Genomic DNA, 19,996 nt, shown 5'->3' on the forward strand with positions numbered 1-19,996 from the left:
TCCTAGCTATAACTGAAGTCTTGTCTAGATGATCCTGCAGTGCTTCTTTCACCAGTGCCTCCATTAATTTTCCGGGAACAGAAGTTAAACTCACAGGTCTATAATTACTTGTGTCAGCCTTTGATCCCCCTTTGTGAATTGGGGTCACATTTGCACATCTCCAGTCAATGGGTACCTCCCCTGAGTCCAAGGAAGCTCTCATAATTATGGCTAAGGGTTTGCTTACCTCCTTTGCTGCCTCCTTTAATATAACTGGATAGATCCCATCCACCCCAGGTGCCTTTCTTGTGTTTATCTTCAACAATTTCTCCTCCACTTTGCTCTCAGTTATTACAAGATTCTCTAGCTTACTGCTAGAGTTGAATACACCTCTGGCATTCCCCTCGCTGAATAACTCCTCATGTGTGAATGTCGATGCAAAATATTCATTTAGTTTGTTAGCTACCCGAGCAGGGTCATCAACAGTTGACCCATCGATCTCAAGTGGACCAATCTGATTCATCCCCTTCCTTCTAGAGTTTACATAAGTAAGGAACTCTTTGCTGTTTTTCTTCGCATCCCTTGCCAAGGATCTCTCGTAATCTGCCTTCGCCTGCCTAACCTCCTTTGTAACTTGGTTACAGATCAACTTGTATCTATCATAGGCGTCCGTGTCACGTGTTAATTTGTATGTATCCCATGCATTTTTCTTCTCTGCCATATGCCTCATTAGTTCATCTGACAACCATTTAGGCCTAAACCTTGAACAATATTTCTTAGTTGGTATGTAAAGCCTAGTAGCTTCCACGATAAGTTCTTTGAATGCTTCCCATTTTGAATTTGCTGTTGGCAATATCATCAGTTGATCCCACTGTATAGAATTTAAATACTGTCTCAGTCCATTGTAGTCGCCTTTACGAAAGCAATACCCCTTCCCTTTACCCCTAATGGTAGTTACCTCTTTGAGTAACTCCCACTTCAGCACACTGTGATCACTGCCACCAAGTGGTTCATTTATCTGCAGATTCTTAATGCATGAAGAATCACTACTGATAATCAAATCAAGAGTATTACTCCCTCTAGTTGCCTCCCGAACATGCTGATGTAGAAAACAATCATCCAATAAATCCACAAAAGCCTTGCTACTGTGTGAGTGACCAGCCCCCAAATTCCAGTCAATATCTGGGAAATTAAAATCCCCCATTATAAGACTCTCTGATTTACTGGCCCACTCTATTTCTCCGAACAGTTTCTTATTATACTCATCAGAGTCATTAGGCCTATAGCACACTCCTACTCTCAATTTTGATCTCCCAATGCTTATGTCACACCAAACTGACTCGACACTGCACTGTCCAGCGATGTCGACTGGCTTCACTTCCTTGGATTTTATGTGTTTTTTAACTAATAGCATAACCCCTCCTCCCTTCCTATCCTGTCTATCCTTTCTGTAGACATTGTACTCCCCAAATTCCAGTTCTGCATTTCTTATATCTGTGTGACACCACGTCTCTGAAATCCCCACAATATCTGCCTTTGATGTTTTGAGCAATACCTCAAATTCATCAAATTTATTTACTAAACTCCTAGCATTGGTGTACACACAAGTATACATGCACCTGTTCTTTTTCTTAGCTACCCTAACACAACCCATGTGTTTACTTGTACCCCAATGATTCCCAGCAGTCTCTGAAATATCCTGCATCTTATTTTCCAGGCTGCGGCTCATTCCAATAGAAGCAGTGCAAGAATCACTTTCACCTCTGCCAGTGGCTACTGTTAATCTATTAGTCCTTGTATCCCCCCAATCTAGCAGTTTTCCGACCCACCTAACATTGCCTCGATAGCATCAGCAAACATTCTTGCACCCTTTCTATTTAAGTGTATCCCATCCCTGTAGAAGCAGTCTCTCCTGTTAACAAGTACAGACCAGGCTGAAAAAAATTCTACCCCTTGAGCTCTGCACAATCTTTCCAGGGCCGAATTGATTGACAGGGCTCTCATCATATACTCCCTCCTATCGTGTCTGGGCAGAATTGCAGACACTTTCAATTTCAACCCTAATTCACGGCTTTTTTTCATCAGTGACCTGTACTTGTCAAGTAATTCCGCCGGTCTCCTACTCTTAATGTCATTAGTGCCAACGTGTACAACTATATCACCTTTTGTGCCCTTAAAAGATGATATCCGCTCTACAACGTCATCAACTTTTGCCCCTGGCAGACATACCCTGGTCCTATTCCACCTATCCTTTTTACAAAGCATGTTACCCGTTTCCCTGACAATAGAGTCACCAACAACTACTAGTTCCTTTGGGACCAGCGCATTCTGCCTTGGGGGTTGCCGCTGTGTTCCGCGATGACCAAGTGCAAGCTCTGGCATTGGTGTGGGCAGCTGAGAGCTTGATGGGCCCCTCACTTGTAATCCTTCGAGGGCATCCACCCTATCCTTCAAGCTCTCATATAGGCCCATAACAACGCTGAGTTGTCGCCTTATCTCCTTACACTCCTTGCATCGCACACACACAAAGACATCCCCCATGGCAGTATCATGTCCCATACTTGACTGCTCCGCAAACATCAAGCAAATAGTGCATCTTACAAGGCTGTGATTCAGAGGACAACTGCCCCCCTCAGTTCTCTCCTGGGCCACAGCATTCCCATTAGCTTGAGCCCTTTGCTTTGCTGCTCTGGTTTGAGTCATGATTTAGATTTACTTTCAATAAAATTTCAATTTCTGTACAAAATTAAATCCTAAACTTGTATCCAAACACAGTTATAACGCTATATTTATGTTTCAGTAACGAATGTTATCTATGGAATATTTACGTTTCAGTAACGAGTGTTATCTACGAAATATTTACGTTTCAGTAACGAGTGTTATCTGCGAAATCCCTTTATATAACTTTCGTATCAAGTTATGTATTAATTATTTGTTTTTACTAATTATTTATGTTACGTAACCTAAGTGGTTATATGTATAATTAATTATGTTAAATAAAATTAATTATATTACGTTTGTAATCTAAGTCGTTATATGTATTTATTTAAACGTACAATTTAACTGCTAACGAAGTTCAACTAACGCTATCTAGTACGGTATATCGTATCACAAAAAAAAAAAAAAAAAACTTTTGGGAGGCTGAGGACTGAAATTGAGATGTTTTTGGTTGAACAGAAGCATGCTTTCATTGAAAGAATTTCCTACATGAAGTGGTTAGCTCAGTTTAGTTATTTAGTTGATATCTTCTTCAACGTACTGTATTAGTACTGTCCAGAAATTAATATTAAGTAAACTAAATAAGAATTCGACGCACACACATGCCCTCCACAACGTAACTGCATGAATTTTCACTAGACAAGCCTACCGGGTGCGCAGCGACAAGCGTAGTCATGTGGTTCAATGGATTTTAATAAGCATATGCAGTGCAGGACATAATAATAATGATTCTTTATTAACATAAATTGTATACAATAGTGATTCCTTACACAGAGGAATCTTACAATATGTTGTTTATACAAGTAATTTTTTTAATAACATTTCGATTTTGACTAATCTATTTTTATATATATATTTAAAATTCATCGTGATCGACCAAAATTAAAGTTGCGATCGACTGGTAGGCCATCCCTGTTGTAGACTATCAGTTATTTAGATAAATACAAGTTTTTGTAAATTAAGTTGTTAAAAAATCTTTCACATGCATTTGACAGGGAAAAAATTCCATTAGAAATATCTTAAGCATTACAAATATTTTATAGATAACTACCGCCACTCTAAGGATATTTTATTTTTATAATATTTATAGTATGATTTTCCATTTAAAAAGAGAGAGAGAGAGAGAGAGAGAGAGAGAGAGAGAGAGAGAGAGAGAGAGAGAGAGAGAGAGAGAGAGAGATATTCATAAGTGGGTACATTACAAATTTTTTTAAGTTGTAGAAGAAAATACCCTGAGCTTTCTTATGTTATGAAAGCTAAGGTTTTTAAAAAGATAAGTGCAGCCACTACGAATAACATTTTATTATAAAGGTATCGTTTACTGGGAAAAAACAAATTAATGAGATACATTCATAAATTATCCTGTTCCCCTTTAAGGTGCTTAGAGAACAGGCATTCTGCGCATTATCAGACACTCAATCTAAAACACTGATGGATCCAATATCTTTCTATTTTAGAAGCTTTAGGAGAAGTCCGGTTGGCCTGCCTACCTAAAATCCACTCATACACACCTTCTCGTTGGTAAGTCCCGTTACATCACTTTGGTGACAACAAATGTGTAGAATGGTTCTCTTCAAGACATCTGGTCAGTGTGAAGAGTAAAAAGACCAAACCCTCCAGCACTTTATGAGAACGTGATGAAACAAATGGCCCTCAGTCCCAAACAGCTTTCAACAGAGCTAGAACTAGACAATCCAACGCCTGGGGCATGAGTGTTATAAGTACACCCCCATTATATGCATGTAGTCAGTCTTTCAGTAGCGTAGCTAGGGTCATCAATGCCCAATAGAAACATGTATTCCTAGTGCCCCTGATTGTGATAGATAATTCTTTCATTTGTGCCCCTGAAGCTCTGCATCTGGGGGAAATTCCCCCTCTGCATCCCCCCCTCCCCCGCAATCTTTATGAATTTATAAAAATTACTATTGTAACAGTCTATGATTTGCATATATTTATTTAATAAAATAATTTAAATAATACAATGAATATAACAAAACAAAAATATCAAAGAAAAAGAAACTTACAAATATTTGTTTATATCTACAAAGACTTTAATTCTATGTAAACTACAAAGAAAGTACATATAATTACAAAAAAAAATTAGAAAACCAGATTGTTTATGTTTATATATCTAGTATAAAATCATAGAAACAAAATATTGCAAAATATAGTACTTTTAACATTATAACAAACTAAAAATATGCAATGAAGGTGTATTACTTTAATTGAATTTTTCTTGTTTTGAAGGACCTTTCACAAGAAGCTACTGTTACAGGCAGGGTAAGAAAAATTCATAGGGCTATTTCTATATTTAGATAAGGTTCTACTAGACAATACTCATGAATGATTGGAGAAGTAAAGGGGTTACAGATTTTATACCTTGCAGAATTGACAAAAACATGATTTTTCAAATATCTGTTGAAATATCAACAGATATTTGAAAAATTTTGTTTGTCCTCCAGTGGTTAGCACAGGAGGACAAACAAAATTCTTTTAATAAAATTCTTATTTTTATTTTAAACAAAGAACACAAGTTGACCAGAAGCTATTATCCATGTTGGAAATAATGAGACTCATGACAGAGAAGAAAAATGCACGGGATGCATATAAATTATCAGGTGACGCAGAAGCCTGTGGCAGATATAAGCTAGTCTGTAATCAGGTCACAAAGGAGGTTCGGCAGGCGAAGGCAGATTACGAGAAATCTTTGGCAAAAGATGCTAAGAAAAACAGCAAGGATTTCTTTACTTATATAAACTCTAAAAGGAAGGGGATGAATATGATTGGTCCACTTGACATCGATGGTTCGACTGTTGATGATCCTGCTCAGATAGCAAACAAACTGAATGAGTATTTTGCATCTACATTCACACGTGAGGAATTATTACAATTTGAAAATGGAAGAAGGTTATCAAATTGTAGCAGTGTGCTTAATGATTTTGTAATAACTGAGAGCAAAGTGGAGGAGAAATTGTTGAAGTTAAACATAAGAAAGGCACCTGGGGTGGATGGGATCTATCCAGTTATTTTAAAGGAGGCAGCAAAGCAACTAAGCAAACCCTTAGCCATAATTATGAGAGCATCCTTGGACTCAGGGGAGGTTCCCACGGACTGGAGATGTGCAAATGTGTCCCCAATTCACAAAGGTGGATCGAAGGGTGACACGAGTAATTACAGACCAGTTAGTTTAACTTCTGTTCCGGGTAAAATAATGGAGTCGCTGGTTAAAGATGCATTGCAGGATCATCTAGACAAGACTGCAGCAATAATTCAAACACAGCATGGGTTTGTTAAGGGAAAGTCTTGTCTGACAAATTTGATTGGTTATTATGATGTGGTCACAAAGGAACTGGATGCAAAAAATAATTTTGATATCATATACTTGGATTTCAGGAAAGCTTTTGACACTGTTGCGCATGGAAGACTACTGTACAAATTGGAGCAGAATGGTATTAAGGGTAAGTTGCTACAATGGATAAAAGGATGGTTAAGTGGGAGAAGACAGAGGGTGGTAATCAATGGGTGCTGCTCTTCGTGGACTAATGTTATTAGTGGAGTCCCGCAGGGTTCGGTGTTGGGTCCACTGTTGTTTTGTGTATTTATCAATGATATCGATGAAGGTATATCAGGCTTAATGTCGAAGTTTGCAGATGACACAAAGGTTGGCAGGGTTGTTAATGACAGTAATGGCAGTGTGCTACTGCAACAGGATCTAGATAATTTGGGCAGATGGGCTAAGAAGTGGCAACTGAAGTTCAACCTTGACAAATGCAAAGTACTGCATATGGGTAGAAGTAACCCCAGAGAAATGTACCAACTGTGTGGTACTACACTTAAGGTGGTAGAAAATGAACAAGACCTGGGAGTAATTGTGCAGTCAGATATGAAGTTTTCTGAGCAGTGCAGACAGGCTGCTAGGGCGGGTCATGGGGTTTTGTCAATGATATATAGGAATTTTGCTAGCAGGGAAAAGGAGGTGATTGTCCCTCTGTATAAGGCAATGGTCAGGCCACGCCTTGAGTACTGCGTACAGGTCTGGAGGCCTCATTTTAGGAAGGATGTAGATTTGCTTGAGCGTGTACAGAGAAGAGCAACACGATTGGTGAGGGGAATGAAGGGATTCTCTTACCAAGAGAGGCTTAAGTTCTGCAAATTGCAGTGGCTGGAGACTAGGCACCTGCACGGTGATCTGATTGAGGTCTATAAGGCCTTGAATGGGTTGAGCACGCTGAATTCTGATGGGATCCTTCCACTTGTTCAGATTACCAACCTACGGGGACATAAGTTCAAATTAAGAAAGGACAGATGTAGAATAGATGTGCGGAAATTTGCCTTTAGCCAGCGGGTGGTTAATTGCTGGAACAAACTTCCATCTGTCGTTGTGGAAGTTGATAGGTTAAATAAATTTAAGGAGGAACTGGACAGGCATTTGGAGGGAATGGTGTGATTTTTTTTTTTTTTTTTTTTTTTTGGCTGATGCTGCATAAGCTCCTACACTTGCTTTCTTGCATCATGTGCCACTACTACTACTACAACTACTACTACTAATAGACCTTTATCTTTTGACTGGCTATAGAAAGAAGTTGATTAGCATGATTTCTTGGTATGTGGGATAGGTGGCTGCATACGTTTTACGTTCCACTTATCCTGTGGAATGGTAATCCCTTTAACCTTTAATTTGTGCTCTAATTGGTTAAATTGCCTAAAGGTCAGAGGTGGACACAAAGCATACAAAGTTAAGTCTCTCGTAATCTGTTCTATGGAAAATTTCTTCATTCTACAGAAACTTAAATGTAATCACCAAAAGGAATTCAAAAAATTTGCTATGAAGAAGTTTGTTAAACACAGGTCTGACTACAATTAAATCAAAAATGAAGCAATTTTAAAATATATAACTGGTTGAATGCACCCTTAAAATGCTGCACATGGGGCTGGCGCCCCGCTCATCCCACCCTAGTTCCAGCTCTGGCTTTCAATCTCCCTCTTACAGCAGCAAGAGAATCACAGTGAAAGCAAAGGGTGCTAAGAATCTCTGGGTACGACCAGGCTGCCATGCACAGAAACTGAACTTAGCCTGTTACAATGCAAGATCGCTCATCGGTGAAGAGAGGATATTAGAGCTGGAAAAGGAATTAGAAAATGTGAATTGGAATATCATTGGCCTGGCTGAAACAAGAAGAAGAAATGAATTGCTTATAAGTTCATCAAGTGGAAATCTGCTGTACACCAATGGAAACAGTGAAAAGAGTGAAGGTGGAATTGGCTTTTTGGTCTATAAAGATTAAAAAACATTTTCAAATTCAAAAGCACATCACCAAGGGTGTCAAGATTACTACTCAGGATTTCTAAGCATTACAAACTAAAGGTTATAATAATATAACCTTTTTTAAGCCATGATGATGAAGAGGTTGAAGAAATGTACACCGAAATTGAGAGACTTCTAGATGAACAGAAAACTCACTACACCATCATTATGGGGGATTCTTTCCAAAGTAAAGGGTTGGAAAGAGACAAAACAACACAGAAAGGGAAACTGTAGGAAATTTTGGAATTTGCAGTATCTTGAGGAATGTGAGTAATGAACACTTTTTTAAAGAAAAGGGTGAACAGAAAGTGGGCATGGAAGAGCCCAAATGGATTAACAACTAATGAAATCAACTTCATCCTCACTAACAGAAGATATATTGTGAATGACGTTACCATCCAGAAAAAAGTAAACGTTGGAAGTGATCACATAATGGTAAGATGAGCACTTGATATAGATGTAAGAAAAGAAAGAAAAAAAACTGACTTGAGTAAATAACACAAAGGTCTTTGAGATAATAGAAGAGGAGAAAAAGCGGTACGGACTGAAACTTAAGAACAAGTTTGAGCTTCTGCAGGCCTTTCAGGATCAAGATATCGACGGGAAATACAACTTTCCAAAAGTGATAAAGCCCAAGAAACCTATAGGTAAAAAGAAATTCAAAGAAGAAAAAATTAGTCAAGAAACACTTCTCATGATGAACTGAAGATAACAAATGAAGAGCAAGATATACAAACTGACAAGGACAAAATTGAGTATACTGAACTATGCAAAGCCATTAGAAAGACTCAGAGAGGACATAAGATTTAACACAAGAAAAGTAGAACAAGCATTAAAGCAACACAAAGGACTTAAAGCAGCAGTATGAGCAGTAATACAGAAAGGCAAATGATACTGAATCTGACTTATACTTATAAATAGCAGAAGACTACTATATAGTATTACCTCAATATAGTACGTGGAACACTTCCGTATGATACCCTCCAGAAATTAAAACGGAAAAAACGAAAAAATCGACAACTTACCGGTACATTAAAGTAAAATATAAATAATTAAAGTAAAATATAAATAATTAAATAATAGTAGTAGTAGTAGTAGTAGTAGTAGTAGTGGCACTTGATGCAAGAAAGCAGTGTAGGAGCTTATGCAGCATCAGCCAAAAAAAAAAAAAAAAATCACACCATACTCTCCAATTGCCTGTCCAGTTCCTCCTTAAATTTATTTAACCTATCAACTTCCACAACGACAGATGGAAGTTTGTTCCAGCAATTAACCACCCGCTGGCTAAAGGCAAATTTCCGCACATCTATTCTACATCTATCCTTTCTTAATTTGAACTTATGTCCCCGTAGGTTCGTATTCTGAACAAGTGGGAGGATCCCATCAGAATTCAGCGTGCTCAACCCATTCAAGGCCTTATAGACCTCAATCAGATCACCGCGCAGGTGCCTAGTCTCCAGCCACTGCAATTTGCAGAACTTAAGCCTCTCTTGGTAAGAGGATCCCTTCATTCCCCTCACCAATCGTGTTGCTCTTCTCTGTACACGCTCAAGCAAATCTACATCCTTCCTAAAATGAGGCCTCCAGACCTGTACGCAGTACTCAAGGCGTGGCCTGACCATTGCCTTATACAGAGGGACAATCACCTCCTTTTCCCTGCTAGCAAAATTCCTATATATCATTGACAAAACCCCATGACCTGCCCTAGCAGCCTGTCTATATTGCTCTGAAAACTTCATATCTGACTGCACAATTACTCCCAGGTCTTTTTCATTTTCTACCACCTTAAGTGTAGTACCACACAGTTGGTGGTACTACAAATAATCAATTTAACACAATTCAAAATCAATTCAAAACAATTAAAATTCAAATTAACGCAATTAAAAGAATCTAACGAAAATATTCAAAACGATTTTCCTTCCTGAAGCTGACTAAATAAGGACATTATTATACAGAGGGCAGATAAAGGAGATACAGTGGTAATACTAGATAAACATGATTATATTAATAAGTTAGATTCAGTTGTATCTGATACCTCCACTTATTGTGAAGTGGACCCGACTCTGTTTACCAATTTGGTAAATCAATACAATAAAACGTTAACCACATATCGTAAAAACGACTACATTACTATGGTTCAGTTGAAGGAATTGAAGTCCAGAACATACAATATTCCTGCACTTTTTGGTCAGGTAAAATTACACAAGCCTGGATTTCCGATTCGACCTATTGTTTCCTACAGGAACTCGGCATTTTCAGCCTTAGCCACACATGTATATAACATTATAAAACCTTTTAGACAGGTTATACAATTTGGAATTAAGAATTACGATACATTATTTAATAATCTTAAAGACTGTAGACTCGGCGACAATGACAATTTATTCTCATTAGATGTTACCTCATTACATACGAATGTAAACGTTGAATACACATTAGATATTATTTGGGATATGTTAAATAAAAACTCGACACCGATTAATTATACGAAGCTGCCTATAAAGGAGATTTTTCACTTAATTAAACTATTAGTTGAGGCTAACTACATCACCTTCCGAGACAAGGTGTACAAACAAATTTTTGGATTACCAATGGGTTTAAGCCTGAGTGGCTTAATGTCAGAGATCTATCTCTCAACGATTGAGCAGATACATTTGACACCTTTTCGTCCCCGTATCACATACTATGGGAGGTATTTAGACGATGTTCTAGTTATTACCGATAGTAGTACTATCCAAGACATTTTACATTCGTTCAATAATATTCATTCTAGACTCAAATTTACATTGGAAAGGGAAGATACGGATACTAAGTCATTAAACTTTCTAAATTTCATGCTTACCCGGGACTCGAACAAAATACAATTTAGCATCTATCGAAAACCCACAAACACCGGTATGCTTCTACATTATAATAGCTACCACCCGTTCACCTACAAAAGATCGATTATCTTTAATCAATTTCTAAATGCCTATAAATATTCAACGACGGATTCTGCTTTAGACTCAGAAATACAAATATTAACTAGCAGATTCTTGAACAGGGGTTATCCCATTAACACAATAAATCGAATTAGGGTACAAGCTAAGGATAAGATACAAAATACTGCACCAATCAACAATAGTAATATCAAAAAATACTTTATTTCTGTCCCATATGTTGAACAGTGGCACAAACAGCTTAACAGATTCTTTAAAGATACCGAATTTAAAATTATAGCTAGGCCTATACGGAAGTTACACACTATACTGAACAATCGCTCGGTTCTTTCGGCGTTCGCAACACAAATTAATGATCTAGTATACAACATTTCTTGCGGTGATTGCGACTCGTCTTATCAGGGTTCGACGCGGTTTTCTCTTAATATCCATGTAAATCAACACGAAGCCTCAGTTCGTGCTTCTCGTTCAGCAGCGTCAGAATTAGCCTTTCATGCCATTAACGAAAAACATACTTTTTTATTTAACGAGGCCAAAATACTTAATGTTCAACGTAATTATACGCGACTATTAACTGCAGAAACCGTTGAAATTAAATTACACGAGAATTCTGTTAATGTTCGGCGGCCATATTTGATCTCCGATGCGTGGACCATTACGCGCATGCGCGAAGACACATAATCACTATTTAAGTTGCAGGTTTAGCCGGATTCGGTAATTTTCATTCCTGTGATCACGACAGTCGGTCGAAAAGCATTGTCAGCTTCAGGAAGGAAAATCGTTTTGAATATTTTCGTTAGATTCTTTTAATTGCGTTAATTTGAATTTTAATTGTTTTGAATTGTGTTAAATTGATTATTTAATTATTTATATTTTACTTTAATTATTTATATTTTACTTTAATGTACCGGTAAGTTGTCGATTTTTTCGTTTTTTCCGTTTTAATTTCTGGAGGGTATCATACGGAAGTGTTCCACGTACTATATTGAGGTAAACTCCTCTTATTAATTTACTAATATTATTATCAACGTAGAACATATTGAGTATTTCAGCTCTGATTCATACTATATAGTATTACATAGGGAGCAAGGGAATGAGGCCAACAGTGGGGAAGATGGATCACAAATTTGCAACATATACGACATACCTGATATCTTTCCTGATGAGAAAGAACATGCATCGAAGAAAATGAAGAATCCGAAAGCCCCTGTGAATATGAAGTTACTGTAGAGTTGTTAAAATTGGGAGGAAACAACATGACAGAGAAACTGGCATGACTCTTCACAAAATACATTAGGAAAGGCATAACCCCTAAACAGTGGAATAATGCAATCATAATCTTGCTTCACAAGAAAGGAGACAAATCAGAAATTGGAAATTATAGACCAATTAGCTTGTTGTCCCACATCTACAAGTGGTTCACAAGGGCCACCACTAACAGATTAAAAAGAATACTTGATGAGAATCAACTGAAAGAGCAAGCTGGCTTTAGGAGAGGATTTTCAACTATGGATCACCTTCACTTAATATCACAGCTAATGGAGAAAGCAAATGAATATAAAACACCATTATGCCTGGAATTTGTGGATTATGAAAAGGCATTTGACTCCATGCAGCATAAGGCAATGTTTCGGGCACTGGAAAGACAAGGCATAGATACCCCATACATTATGTTGTTATTGTTGTTGTTTGGTTTTTAGGAGCATTAGCAACTAAGGCCATATTGCTCCGGGATATGCGGTGGTCATTCCCTGACCTTTCCGCATCCTCCGTATTTGATGCTGACAGGCTCGAACCCCGGTCTAATCAAGAAGCGTGTGCTACGCACTGCTGCTTCTTCCCACCTGGCTACGGAGGTGCCCCCACACATTATGATTTTGAAGAAAATATATGAGAACACTACCTCCTTTATAAGCAAATTTAAAATTGAGAAAGGAGTTCGACAAGGAGACACATGTCTGAAGTTGTTTACTGCAGCCCTTGAGAAAGTTTTCAGAAAATTAAACTGGTTGCAGAAAGGAGTTAATGTGAATGGTGAGTACATAAACCATGCTCTTAAAGAATTAGAGGAAAACCTTAATCAATTATGCAGAGTTAGTAAGGATTTTGGACTAAAGATGAATATGGCTAAAACAAAAGTAATGATGAACAAGTATGCCACAGAAAGGGATATAATTGTTGGAGTAGAAGAAATTGAAAAGTTGGATTCATATACTTATCTTGGACAAGTCATTAGCTGTAACAATGATAAATGGCTGGAAGTCAAGAGAAGAATAAATTTCAGATGGATAGCAGTCAGGAAATATGGTCATATTCTGAGGAGCAATATCCCAATTTGTCTGAAATATAAAATAATGAACCAATGTATCTCCTAACCATGACGTATGGAAGTAAAACCTGGGTATTCACCAAAAGAATGGAAGAGAAGCCGAAAACTACACAGCGAAGAATGGAATGAATTATATTAGGAATCACACTGTTGGATAAGAAGAGAAACACATGGATTAGGCAGCATACTCAAGTAAAAGACATTCATATCAAAACTAAAGAACTGAAATGGACTTGGGCAGGACACATAGATTGAAGACATGACAGAGGGACCAAGAAAATAACAGAATGGTACCCAAGAGGAGCTAAAAGAAAACCTGGAAGACAACAACCGAGATAAAAAAAATGAAATTCAAGAGTTCATGGGTAGTAAATGGATGGTCATTGCACAAAACAGAAGGAAATGGAAAGTTGCTGGAGAGGCCTTCATCCTTCAGTGGATTGAAAATGGCTGATGACAATTCATAAATTAGCATATTGAAAGTGTTTAAATTGCAATAGAAACTTGCATTTCATGCCAATGTACACTATGAAAAAAAACACCCATTGATAAGTTTAGGAGGAAAGGAAAATAAAAGAAATAATAATAAATCGTTAAAAATATTATAAAATAAAACTGGTTTACTTGTATGCTGATAAATATAACAGAAATTAGCAACTTAGTATAATGTCTCAATTTTTTTTTGTAGTACTGAAAGATGATGAAACTGATGTTACCCTTAAAAAAAAAAAAAAATTGCAATACACTCACATCTAACTACAACAAAGAGAAAATTAGTAACTTAATATTTATCCTTACCAAAATTGCTGTTTTACCACAACCCTGTTTGCCAGCTATTAAATAAATTCCTTCTTCTTTATAAGTTGCCTCAATACACGACCTTAATAGATTATTTCTGCCAATAAAATAGCTAAATCTCTTTATAAATCTTTTGTGGAGTACATCCTCGTAAATTTCTTTTGTTCTGTTATTATCCTACAATGATATGAACAATACAATATGAAAGTTATACTAATTAAAATTTTCAACAAAATATTCCTAAATTCAAGTTGAAATTGAAATGCAACAGTTTTGAATGCCCATTTATTTTGATGAATTCAGAGTCTTTTTTTGTGTGTGAAAAGTTTTATCAAACAGTTTTGTTACAGTGAAGTTCACAACTAATGTGTGATTTTTTTGCAGTAGGTTCCAGAAAGATCAATAGTTTTAAGATTAGTAGAGAAGTTTTAGCATTAGCAGAGGCATTTGATGCAAGAAAGCAAGCTTATGCAGCATCAGCCAAAAAAACCGCTCCCATTTCACCCCTCCATTCATTCCAAATACCTGTCCAGCTCAGCCTTAAATTTATTTAGGCTATCAACTTCCACAACAAAGGATAGAAGTCTGTTCCACCAACCAACTACCCGCTGGCTAAAGGCAAACTTCCGCACATCTATCCTACAACTGTCTTTTCTCAATTTGAATTTATGCCCTCTTGTCAGGATGATGTTGAATGTGGGAATAAGATCACCATCTTTCCTGATCATGATATATTTGGCTTGTACAACTTTTTGGTTTTTCAATTAGCATAAGCATTAGTAGAGGCATTTGATGCAAGAAAGCAAGCTTACGCAGCATCAGCCGAAAAAAAAAAAATAAATAAATAAATAAATAAAAAATAACCACTTCCACTTCACCCCTCGGTTCGATCGAAATACCTGTCCAGCTGAGCCTTAAACTTATTTAGGCTATCAACTTCCATGACAAGGGATGGAAGTCTGTTCCACAAACCAACCACCCGCTGGCTAAAGGCAAATTTCCTCACGTCTATCCTACATCTGTCTTTCCTCAATTTGAATTTATGCCCTCTCAGGTGATTATTCTGAGCAAGAGGAAGAATCCCATCAGCATTGAGCATGCTCAAACCATTCAAGTCTTTATACACCTCAGTCAGATCACCTCACAGGTGCCTAGTCTCCAGACACTGTAATCTGCAAAACTTAAGGCTTTCTTTGTACGAGCAACCCTTCGTTCCATTCACTAATCTTGTTGCTCTTCTCTGTATTCGTTCCAACAGCTCTACATCCTTCTTAAAATGAGGCCTCCAGACCTGTATGCAGTACTTAAGGTGTGGCCTGACTATTGCCGTATACAAGGGGATAATCACCTCCTTATCTCTGCTAGAAAAATTGCTGTATATCATTGACAAGACACCATGAGCTACTCTTGCAGACCATCTGCACTGCTCAGAAAACTTCATATCTGCCTGCACAATTACCCCCCAGATCCTTTTCATTCTTTACCACTGTGAGTGTAGTACCACAGAGTTGATATGTTATTCTGATACATGGTGTCAGAGACATGGGGCTATCGGAGACATGGTGTCACTCAAACATAAGAGTAGCATTAGCATTAGTAGAGGCATACAATGCAAGAGAGCAAGCTTATGCAGCATCAACCAAAAAAAAAAAAAAAACCCCTCCCATTTCAGCCCTCCATTCGTTCCAAATGTTTGAACAAAAAGTCTTGTTTTGATGCCAGAAAACACTGCAATGGTACAGGAAATGATTATTCATGGTCCAGGGAAATCTGTGAAATCCACATTGCAACACCTAAGTTTAAAAGAACAGTCACTTTAAGTATCATTCAATTAGACTTAAAATTGTTTCAAAACAAAATATAGATGCAACAATTGCTATGTGACAAAAAAAAAAAAAAAAAAAAGAATTTGTCTTTTGTGATTCCTTACATCAATATTTAAAAATGTGCAATTTCGTCAGTTGGAATTGGTGAACTGTTCGTCCTAGATGAAACACACAAAATATTGAAAATAACATGTTCATTGCTTCCTGAATGCAAATATGTGGCTTTAATCCATGTGGTGGGGGGGGAGGGGATCCTACTTTTAGAACTTTTCCTTCCAATTTGACGGAGAAGAAAAATCATATATTTTTGTCAAGAAACCTCCACTGGAGGCTGATTAATTTAGTAATAGCTGGAAGAAAGTCCAAAAATGCTTCTGCTCTTTTCAATACAGATTGAATCAATCCTGTGATGTCCAATCGCAGGTCAAAAAAGTTCACAGGAAAAGCCAGCAGAGAAAGTGTTAATGCAAAACACTATTAGCAACCCCTTCAAGACCATATTGTTCCAACTCTTTAAGAGAAGTGAATAAGGAAGAAACATTTATCAAAAGATGCAAGACCACACATTAGCATTAGTAAAGGCTCATGATGCAAGAAAGTAAGCTTATATAGCATCAGCAAAAAAAAAAAAAAAAACTTCTCATTTCACCCATCCACCTTGCTTCAAATGTTTGTTTAGATCTGCCTTGAATCTATTTAAGCTAACTTCTACAACGACAGGTGGAAGTTTGTTCCAGCAATCAAACACACACTGGCTAAAGGCAAACTTCCTCACATCTATCCTACAACTGTCTTTCCTCAATTTGAATTTATGCCCTCTCAGGCAATTATTCTGAACAAGAGGAAGGATCCCGTCAACATTGAGCATGTTCAAACCATTCAAGGCTTTATACACCTCAATCAGATCGCCTCGCAGGTGCCTAGTCTCCAGACTAAAAGTGAACTCCAGACAGGGTGAATAAAGTTCTTAATTTCTTGAAGGAATATTTTAATTATTATTATTAGCCATATGGTGCAAGGAAGCCTGAGGCTTATGCTGCACCAGCCTGAGAAAAAAATTTCTGAATTACCCTGAGAGAGAGAGAGAGAGAGAGAGAGAGAGAGAGAGAGAGAGAGAGAGAAAGAACAAGAGTCAGAAGTAGAAGGGAATCACCAAGAAAGAGAAGAATGATGATATCCAGCTCAGGACCCATGGTTTGCCAAGGACATACTTGTAGGGTCATTGTCAGGGAAATGGGAAATATTTTCTGTAATAAGGATAGGTAGACTAGAATCAGGATATGTCCACCGGGGGCAACTATTAATGATGTCACCAACAGAAAGTCAGATTTTAGGGTGGGTGGAGTAAAGAGAATATTCATGTGGGGACTAATGATATTAAGCATACATGATCTGACGATTTGTTAGACAAATATAGGACATGTTGAGGAAATGCCAAAAGTCAGGTCACAATGTCTGTATGTCTGCAATTCTGCCCAGGCACAATAGAAGGGATTATATGCTGAAAGCCTTGTGGATTAACTCAAGGCTTCAAGGACTCTGCAAGGCTTTTGGGGAGAAATTTCCATTAGCTTGGCCCACAATTGTAGGTAGAAGGAATCTATTTTGTACAGCCATTTAAACAAAGGTGGTACAATAGTTTTTGCCAGTATCACTGAGGATACCTTAAAGGTTCAGGGAAACTGCTAGTTTGAGGGAACAAGGGTAATATAATAGTGGCACAGTATTTAGGGTTAGGTGCCACCTGTGGTTTCCCACAACTGCGCCATATGTATTCTGTGATGAAATGCAGAACTACTGCATAAGCCAGAAAAAAGTGTAGTGTCTGTTCTATGCAGAATTGTGTTATGTTCTGTTGTTGTGTCTCTGGCTACTTGGCTGCAGGGTCCCTAATGGAACCCTAAGTTTCCCGCTACCACCACTGGGAGGTGAGCTAGGCTGCCTTCATACTCTGGCTGATCTCCGCCAGGATTGCCTGAGCTTTCTGGACAGAGATCAAACAAAAAAAAAAAAGGGAAGAAAGTGGGTAAGATAGTAAAAGTGGTGGAGTCAAAGTAGGTAAAAGGAGGAGGAGGAGGAGGAAAAAAGGCATCCTTAAGTAGGTAAAAGGAGGAGGAGGAAAAAAGGCATCCTCCAGCGGAAAGAAGTGGGAAGGGAGAAGTAGGAATCACCCCAGGTCTGGGAGCCCACCAAAGGCCAGGGAAAGGAAGAAAGCTTGCAGAACAAGGGAGGTCTGCAAAGTTGGGTAGATTCAATGGGAAGTGTCTGAGTTTGATTTCTTTCAGTTCAGTGCCATCATTCCAACGAAGATGTCCAGTTAGGTGTTCATTCTGTTCTGAGAGTGGCCGGTTATGAGGGAAGAGCAGGTACAAGGAGAGATCATAGCAGTTTCAGGAATGTCTGGTGTGGATGTCTATGTTGTGGGATCAGTTGTTGTTGTTGTTTGTTATTTGGTTTTTAGAAGCATTAGCAACTAAGGCCATATTGCTCCGAGGATATGCGGTGGTCATTCCCTGGCCTTTCCGCATCCTCCGTATTTGGTGGTCATGGGCTCGAACCCCGTGGGATCAGAGGTGGGAGAGATGATACCAATGCCTTTTGAAGACTGCTGAGGCATATCTGCTAAAAATGCTTCTTTTGATTTTAACAGGTTGCTTTCTGGACTGAGTGTGGTTAAATTTATATCCAGTAACAGTTGATTACATATGTCCAGGTGGATGCTACACGAGTGCATTACGTGGTGCCAGTCCTCCAGGTTCTCCACAAACACAATGGGCATCATTTACAAGCCTAGTCCTGAAGTTGCTTTTTGAATGACCTATGTTCTGTCAGAAGAAAGGTAGGGTGTAAATTAGGGAAGAACCAGCCAAGTCTTTGTTTGTTGAGGTAGGAGACACTAGGTAGAAATAGCTTGGTAGTACTGCCTTTGGTGGAATCATCCCAACAGATTTGCCAGAGGGAAACAAGTTTCTGCCAAGTATGCCGGAGTTCTTGTTTCAGATCTGCATCGACATAGTTTTATCCCCAGAAATTCAGTTTCTTTTTTCTTTGATGGCATGCGAAAGCGCTGTGAAGGGCGCTTGGAGGTCAAGGGGGGGGGGATACAACCTGTTAATAATTGTAGTGCTGCTGTTGAGGTCGTTCTACAAACCTGAGTCATTTTTAATAACATCTACCATTGTATCTGCAGAATAACATTCCTAGTGCTGATGATGGACAAACAATGGAACCATATGGTAGCGCTATACATTACGAACAGTACAAAAACAGCTGACTAAAGAAGGTGGAGTGCAGGTCCCTTAAGACCTTTAGACCCCATTCTCTGCGGGTGAAGCGAGCAAGCATACTGATATAATTTTTGGCCTTCTCTTTCATGGACTTTAGATGTGGCATGAAAGTTCTGCGATCATCTAAGGTAACGCCTAAATATTTGAATGAACATTGATTCTTGAGTGCATATCTTTTATAGATGGCTGGTGGTCTGTTGATGTCCGTAGCACACGCTTCTTGATTAGACCGGGGTTTGAGCACGTCACCACCAAATACGGAGGATGCGGAAAGGTCAGGGAATGACCACCGCATATCCCGGAGCAATATGGCCTTAGTTGCTAATGCTCCTAAAAACCAAATAGCGACAACTGTTGATGTCAAGGTAGCCTTTGAGAAGCAGGGTTCTGCTTTTATCTGTAGAGATTTCCAGCTTATTCTCTTCAGCCCAAACCGACAGGGCATTCAAGACTGTGTTGGCTCTAGTCTCAATAGCTGCACGAGTAGGGCCCTCAACAACGATAACCAGGTCATCTGCATATGAGAACTATGTGGCTGTGTGGTATGGGGGAAGTACTGCAGGAGCCATTCATCCAGAATCATATTCCAAACAGCTGGCCCCAGAACTGCCCCTGTGGGCAGCCTCTAGTGAGTTGGCAGGTGATATTAAGAAATTTTGTTTTCATGGTAACTTTTCTGTTATAGAAGTAATCTGTAAGACATTTGAAGATGTCAAGGGAGCAGGCAGATATTCTGGCTCACCGCAAGATCCCTAGCCACCAGATTGTGTCAAAAGCTCCCTTAAAATCTATAAAAATCACCAGTACATAACGGG

At 38.4% G+C, this 19,996-nt stretch overlaps 1 protein-coding gene across 3 annotated transcripts in view; it reads right to left on the bottom strand.

The window, feature by feature from the left end:
* LOC150090805 (telomerase protein component 1-like) overlaps nucleotides 1–19,996 on the bottom strand; it is an 827,340-nt gene that overhangs the window by 452,317 nt on the left and 355,027 nt on the right. For all 3 annotated transcript variants that reach the window (XM_090372947.1, XM_090372938.1, XM_090372956.1), the window contains exon 23: nucleotides 14,069–14,245. In XM_090372947.1, coding sequence (XP_090229073.1) covers nucleotides 14,069–14,245 — 177 coding nt within the window. The remainder of the gene's footprint in view (nucleotides 1–14,068; nucleotides 14,246–19,996) is intronic.

Source organism: Mastigoproctus giganteus, chromosome 1, assembly GCF_048544385.1.
Source record: "Mastigoproctus giganteus isolate SK-2022 chromosome 1, ASM4854438v1, whole genome shotgun sequence".
NCBI lineage: Eukaryota > Metazoa > Arthropoda > Arachnida > Uropygi > Thelyphonidae > Mastigoproctus > Mastigoproctus giganteus.